The sequence below is a fragment of the Balaenoptera ricei genome, chromosome 15 (assembly GCF_028023285.1).
Source record: "Balaenoptera ricei isolate mBalRic1 chromosome 15, mBalRic1.hap2, whole genome shotgun sequence".
NCBI lineage: Eukaryota > Metazoa > Chordata > Mammalia > Artiodactyla > Balaenopteridae > Balaenoptera > Balaenoptera ricei.
In genome coordinates, this window is record NC_082653.1 from 32,905,826 (window position 1) to 32,912,766 (window position 6,941).

Genomic DNA, 6,941 nt, shown 5'->3' on the forward strand with positions numbered 1-6,941 from the left:
CTCCCACTCCTCCCACCTTCCTGCCCTGAATCAATCCCCCACAGCCTAGCTCCAAACACCAGCTGTGGCCTGAGCAGGGAAGGGCAGAGACTGCAGAGGAAATGACCTTTTGATTAGTGCAGCCTGTGCTCTGCAAGTGTTTGCTCACCCTGTGCTTCATACTGCTCTTCTAGACAACTGTCTACCATGGAGTTTCAACTACCATCATGACAGGTCTTCACCATGCTGCCCTTGATTTTCTTTTTTTTAAATTATAAAACTGTTGCATTTATCCTTGTTAAATTTCCTCTTGCTGCCTTTATATATCCGGACCTGCTGCGATTTGGAGTGTTGAGCCTGCCCTCTGGCGCACAGCCCACCTTGGCAGCTTTGATCCATGTGCAGCTCTGACAACCGTGTCCTCAACCAGGCCACTGATAAGGAAGGGATAAAGGGAATCTAGATGCATCTGGATTCTAGGCACTGTGCTAGATGTGGGGCAAAGAGATGCAGGTGAAACACAGTCCTTCAACTTCCGTGTGCTCAGCTGAACATATGAACAACAAGGGAATGCTCCAGATGACTAGCTGGCTATGTGCCAAGTGCTATGAGAACCCACGTGAAGGCCCCTAACTGTGCTTGGGAAGAGTGAGCAAGCCATAGAGGAAGGTGATATTTAAGGTTTGCACAAGGCAATAATAAAAATTCTAAGAATATAAAAGCTTATCGTAGGCATATGCTATGACCCAGCAAGTCTACCTATCAGAGTACACATCCAAAAGAGAAGTGATCACAGGTCCACCAAAAGGCACGTGCAAGAACGTTCATGGCAGTGCTCTTCATGCCAAAACCTTCCAAACACCCAGCAACAGGGGAATGGAGAAGTCTCACAATGAAATGAACAAGCTACAACTACACCCAATGTGGGTGAATCTCACATGTAATTTGAGCAAGACAGATGCAAAAGATTGTGTTTTATGTAATTCTACTTATTTGAAGTATAAAAGCAGGCAAAACTAATCTGTGGTGTACCTCTACAGTGGTCAGTATAGGGGAGGGGCAGTGACCTGATGGGGAGATAGGAGGCTTTGAGCTTTGTCATGTTCATCTTGTTAATCTTGGTGTGTGTTATATGGGTGTACTCAGTTTGTAAAACTACATAATGCTGTGTACTTAGGATATGTTCAGCTTTCTGTGTGTATAGTAGACTTCAATAAAAAGAAAATATTGAGTATGGCTGTTTAGACAGCTACACAGCTATCTAGTAAGTATTTTATTCCAAAACACATTTCAATTCTTTCTCTACCATTAGGCCATGAGCTACATTACCTGCCTTATTCATCTCTATGCTCTCCCACATAACAGACACTTGATAAATCTTCAAGAAGCCAAGATATGGTAGGTGATCTTCCCACACACTAACCTTTCTGGATACAGTTGTTTTGCCATCACATCTCCTATCTTAACGATTAATTTATTTATTTCTAAATGATTTCAGAAAGGTCCAAGATCTAATCAAACAAGGAATTGCTATAATAATGATCCATTCATGCATTCTAGAACTCAGTCTTTCCCTGTTGCTTTTTTTCTAATCCACATAATTTTCTATTATTCATGTTGGAGAGAAATATGTCACAGTCCTTTGCATCATGTAGCACCCAACACTGTGGATCAGTCTCATTCTCCCAGTTTTCTCAAAGGCCATCTACATTCAATTATTTTCCTAATATAATTATCGATGCCAGAAGACACAATTCACTCAGCTCTGGCATCTCAGCTCATTTGAAGAAACTAATGTTGTCTCACTATTTCCTTGGCTGTTTGTTCATCTTTACAGGCGAGAGCCAGGTGCCAGGCAGGGTTGGAGCAGTTCTGTACTCTCTGCATCTGGTTAACAGTTTTCTTGCTTGTTTGCAGCTTCCAGAGCTCCTCCCATCTTCTCAAACATTTCACAGCCCTCTACACTCTTCTGTGCCTCTGAGAACAGTCTTTTGTTCACTAACAGGAGGAATCTGCAGCCTCATCAGCTCTAAACCAACCTCCCACTACACTGTGGGCAAAGTCCTCCTTTGGAAGGCCATAGAAAGAAGGGGAATGAAGAGGGCCTGGAGGGGCGGGGACATGGAGGTGACTGCACCAGATGGGGACAGGCAGGGTGGACAGTACACAGAGTACAGAACAGGGCAATGGATCTGCAGGGTCCTCCTGGCTGTGTGACCTTGGGCCTATCTGGGCCCCATGACCTTATAGTGTGAAGGAGCTGCACTAGAGGATTCTGAGTCCTTTCCAGCTCTAAACATCCCAAACCTAATTATTACCCTAAGCATCTATTATGTTGAACAAACATGTACTGACCCTTGTCTCTGGAGGTAGCAAAATATTGAGAGTCTTTTTCTTCCTTTCTTCTGCATTTTGCAAATAGTTTGTACTAAGTTTCTACTACTAATAGTGTGTGTATGTGTATGTTCACAAAACCAAAATGTTTATGATTCTAGAAGGAAAATGAAAAGGTTTTTTTTTTTTTTTTTTTAAGAGAGGAAAATCAGATAAATTTTAAATTTTAAAAGTAGAAGCAGGGGAGAAAGAAAGGCCCATGTGGAGGCCAAAAATCCACCTAGAGCAGAGGAAGCCCTGCAGGGACAGCATTCAATTTGGGGTTTCCCTCCTCCAGGGTGAAAAGTCTTTGTAAACTCTTCTGGCGTCATCTGCTGGTCATCCCAGAAGCAACAGCTTAATGTGGTTTGAAAGAGGGCTTTGAAGTGAATTTGGAAACCATTGGTAGGGTCATATTCAGGGCAAAGATCATATTCCATTTACAGGTAAATCTCACTCCAATCGCACCTCCAGAATTCACTTTTGATTTGGCGTTGCAGTGATGATTGTAACACGGACACCTTAGTCCCTTCTGTGTGTTCACCCGATAACTATGCACAGCCCCTCGTGCCAAGAAAGGCAGATCCTCTGGCTCCCTCCCAGCTAGGTTTGGGCACCACTAGAGAGGGAGACACTCTGAGGAAATCCGCTCCCAGCCCGCACCATCTTTGAACGGTGTGGGTTTCGTCTTCCTCTGTCTCTGTCCCCTGGGTTTCCATAAACCTTCAACTCGGCCTTTTGAATAATTCATTGTTTCAAGCATTTCCTCACGGGCCCAGCAACTCAAAGTCCTGGAGAGTCCTCTCATTTATCTTCCACCCAACATTAGCCCTGCTTTTCCATGGAAGCTCCTCCAAGAAAACTGGTCCCTCACTCCCTGTGGGTCCGGGCTGTGGGTCATGTGGTCCAGCTGGTTTCTCTCCCTCTTCACAACCTGACCCTTCCCACAGAGGCTGCCCAGCAAAGGCCCCTTGGCTTCTGAAACTGGTCTTTAGGTTCAGGACAGTATGTATATCCAGCAAGACTTGTTTAAAGCACCCTCTTGTAGATATTGAAGGAAAAACATTTTCCTTCTAACACTTTTCATTTCAATCTAAAAGGCACCTCTCCAAATATGTCTTAAAAATAGCCCTAGCCAGACTCCTTGGACAGATGCAGCCACTCATCTGTACAGCTGTGACACTGTGATATAATAAGAAATACATATTTGATCTTCATCCCCAGTTCCTGGCACAGAGCTCCTATAACTGTCATTTCCTGAGTGATAGGGGTGAGAGGAGCATCTTTTTATTATATTTGGTTTGTTCCCAGTTTCTGGCATGGGGTTCAAAGAGCTTCCAGGTTGGTGAATTCACTCACATTCGGGGAGAGTTGTGTACCCCAAACTCCATGAGAACTCCTGTACTTGGAATCCTTCCAGACCTGCCCTATGTACCTCTTCATCTGGCTGTTCATTTATATCCTTTATAATCAACCAGAAATAGTAAGTATAAAATATTTTTAATAAATAACTTAGATAAATAAAAGGTACCTCTCAAATCTTTCTGGACTTCATCAAGTTCTTCACATGGTGTTTATTAGTAAAGAGTAATGAAAGGGTCCATCTGTCTCAAGGCAAAGAAGCACTCGGGAACCCCTGATTGGTCATGCCAGGGAGGGAAGGGCTCCCATATTTGGAAAGCAACAGGAATGCACCTCCCCCTGCAGCTCCTACATAGCTGGGCAGGCCCAGGAGTGTGTGCAGGAGGTGTGCAAGACGACAGTGCGCCCGTGGCTCCAGAGGTGCACCGTACTCCCAGAGAAATCCCAAGGTATGCGGGGGGCAGAGTTTGCGTGTGCATTCCATTTTTGTGGCCAGGGTTGTTCATTTTTAATCAGACTGTAAACCATGCAGTGATTTCTTTACTCTCACCTCCTGGGATGGGTCCCACGTCTGGGGACACTTGTGAGAATGTTCAGACATCACTGGTGTTCTTGCCTATGTTTTGGTCCTACAATAAAATGCTAGTTTAGGGTTGGCTGGTTGGGATTTTCTTTTGCTTTTAAGTCCTTGCCTCTGAAGACTAATTTCTTTCTCAAGATCACTATGCTTTTATTTTTTAATTTGATGCATCCATAATTTATATTATTACTGTTATTTAAGATTTCTCCTACCATGGGTGTGGCCCCTGTTTAGGAGATAAATGAATGTTTGCTTCATGCTTGGATCTCTTTGGAAAAAGTTCATCTTAGCTCACTGTGATTGGGGGAAAGTGAGGGGTGGATACTGGAAGCCTGGGTGCTCAGGCTGCTGCCTGGCACACTTGCACCCACCCTGGGGCAGTGACTAGGTGATGCCTGCAAGTAAAGAGAAGTCAGCAGAGGTCTCTTTGCAAGAGTCCAGAGGAACCTGGGTGTGCACTTAGGTTGCATTTTGCCTCTTTTTCTGTATAAGAACCAGTGTCACACTAGAGTTGAACATTTTAACAGAGAAGTACTAATCACTTTTAGGAATACTGCAGGGAGGATGTGTTAGGGCCTAAGCAAGCTAACTTTTCAACCTCCACCAGCTCTGGTACTCGTGGACACAGTAAATCTTCTTCTAGAAGATAGCTTAAGCATGCTCTGCTGTAGTAACTCTTCCTGTATCCCTGATCCACATGGACAAAGGTCCAGGTGCTGGAGTGCCTTGAACAGTTGACCTTGAGAGGTGGATTTCCACAATAGCTATTGTAAGTTCAGGAACCAGATGTGACGAACTACCAGATTGGGGGGCTTAAGGGGGAGGGCTATTTCCTGAGGTCATCAACAGCCTTTCAGATGCCCTGGGGCCGCCTTGACTCTCAGTGCTTCCCCAAGCCCTCTTGTCTTCCCTGTCATCTCATTTCCTCTGAAATTCCTCACAGGCCCTGCTATTCACTTAGCTTAGGGGCTATCGGAGCTGCCCTTCATGCCCAGTGAGTCAAAAGCACAAAATTCAAGCACCATCCGCTCCAGCAGCCCAGAAGGGCAGTGGGGCATGGCAAGTGGGCACATGGGAACAGCATCAGACAGAGCTGGATTCAAATCTGCCACCCACTATTGTGTGGCCTTGGGTAAATTACTTAACTTCTCTGAATCCCAGTACAACTTTTATAAAGTGGGGGTAATAATGTACCTACCCCATGTGAGAATTAATGTTAGGCAATGTCAGTGGCTGGCACGTAGTAAGTGCAATAATAAACTAGTTGAGGGGGGAGGGTGGGGTCACACGGTCCCCAGGGTAAGACTGGAAAGGATATCCATGAATAATCAAGTTGCCCATTGCAGCTTCTGATCTGTCTGAGAAAACCAAGATCACTGTCCTGAATTGATGTAATTCCAGGCAAAAGCAAGACACTTGGTATTGAATTAACTTAACCCTGTGCAGCCCAAGCCTGGGAAAACAATTATGTTTACAGAAAAATGTAAAGGGTGCAAAAATGCTATTCCTCTCATAGAATCTCCTACATGCGGGAGGGCGCAGGGGAGACTGGGGACCCCAATGGGGAAGTTAACTGCTCCGGCCTTTTCTGTTGCAGATTCTGACACAATGAGAAAACATCTGGGTGGATGCTGGTTGGCCATTGTCTGTGTCCTGCTCTTCAGCCAGCTGTCCTCAGTCAAGGCGAGAGGCATTAAGCACAGAATCAAGTGGAACCGGAAGGCCTTGCCAAGTACCTCCCAGGTCACGGAGGTCCACACTGCAGAGATCCGCCCAGGGGCCTTCATCAAGCAAGGCCGAAAGCTGGATATCGACTTTGGAGCTGAGGGCAATAGGTACTACGAGGCCAACTATTGGCAGTTCCCTGATGGGATCCATTACAATGGCTGCTCTGAGGCCAACGTCACCAAGGAGAAGTTTGTCACCAGCTGCATCAATGCCACCCAGGCGGTGAACCAGGAGGAACTGTCCCACGAGAAACAAGACAACAAGCTTTACCAGCGGGTCCTGTGGCGGCTGATCAGGGAGCTCTGCTCCATAAAGCAGTGTGATTTTTGGTTGGAAAGGGGAGCAGGACTTCAGGTCACTCTGGACCAGCCCATGATGCTCTGCCTGCTGGTTTTCATCTGGTTTATTGTGAAGTAAGCTTGCAAGCAGGCTGGTAGCCACAGAGATGAGTGGGTAAGCAAACCATGAGGGAGTTATCCCAGTTCTTCTCCCCAAGCCCCAAACCCCCACATGTTCTGAAGGTACCAAAGAGCAGTGATTAATTCTTCAGCACTTCAAATAACACTCCCAAGTATTCACTCAGGTTCTTGTTTGTATTTGATAAATGTGTGGGCATCAATTCTCTCCAGGCTCTACCTGAGGGTGGCTTGTTCATCACTGCATTCTCAGCTCCAGTGGAGCATCTGGCACACCATATCATGCAATAAATATTTGGTAAGCAGATAAAAGAATGCACAAGGGACTGTGCCAAGCACTCCACAATACTTCCCAACAACTCTTAGAGGTTGGTGTTATTCCCATTGCATAGATGAGGAAACTGAAGCTCCAAGAAGTAAAGTAGTAAAGTAGCTAGAAAGTGTCATAACCATAATTCAACCCTGGCTTGTCTAACCCCAGATTTGCTGCTCTGTACAGTCCC

The 6,941-nt window shown here is 45.5% G+C and overlaps 1 protein-coding gene across 1 annotated transcript; it reads left to right on the forward strand.

The window, feature by feature from the left end:
- The first annotated feature begins 4,102 nt into the window (after positions 1-4,102).
- On the forward strand, positions 4,103-6,588 carry PRND (prion like protein doppel). The gene is made up of 2 exons (XM_059896664.1): positions 4,103-4,163; positions 5,892-6,588. Exon 2 carries the CDS (start codon positions 5,903-5,905, stop codon positions 6,437-6,439), a length of 537 nt encoding a protein of 178 aa, XP_059752647.1. The 5' UTR covers positions 4,103-4,163; positions 5,892-5,902; the 3' UTR covers positions 6,440-6,588.
- Positions 6,589-6,941: the final 353 nt, after the last annotated feature.

Excerpts from the sequence above, each read along its gene's own strand:
- PRND (XM_059896664.1), top strand. The coding sequence starts at position 5,903 with ATGAGAAAACATCTGGGTGGATGCTGGTTGGCCATTGTCTGTGTCCTG.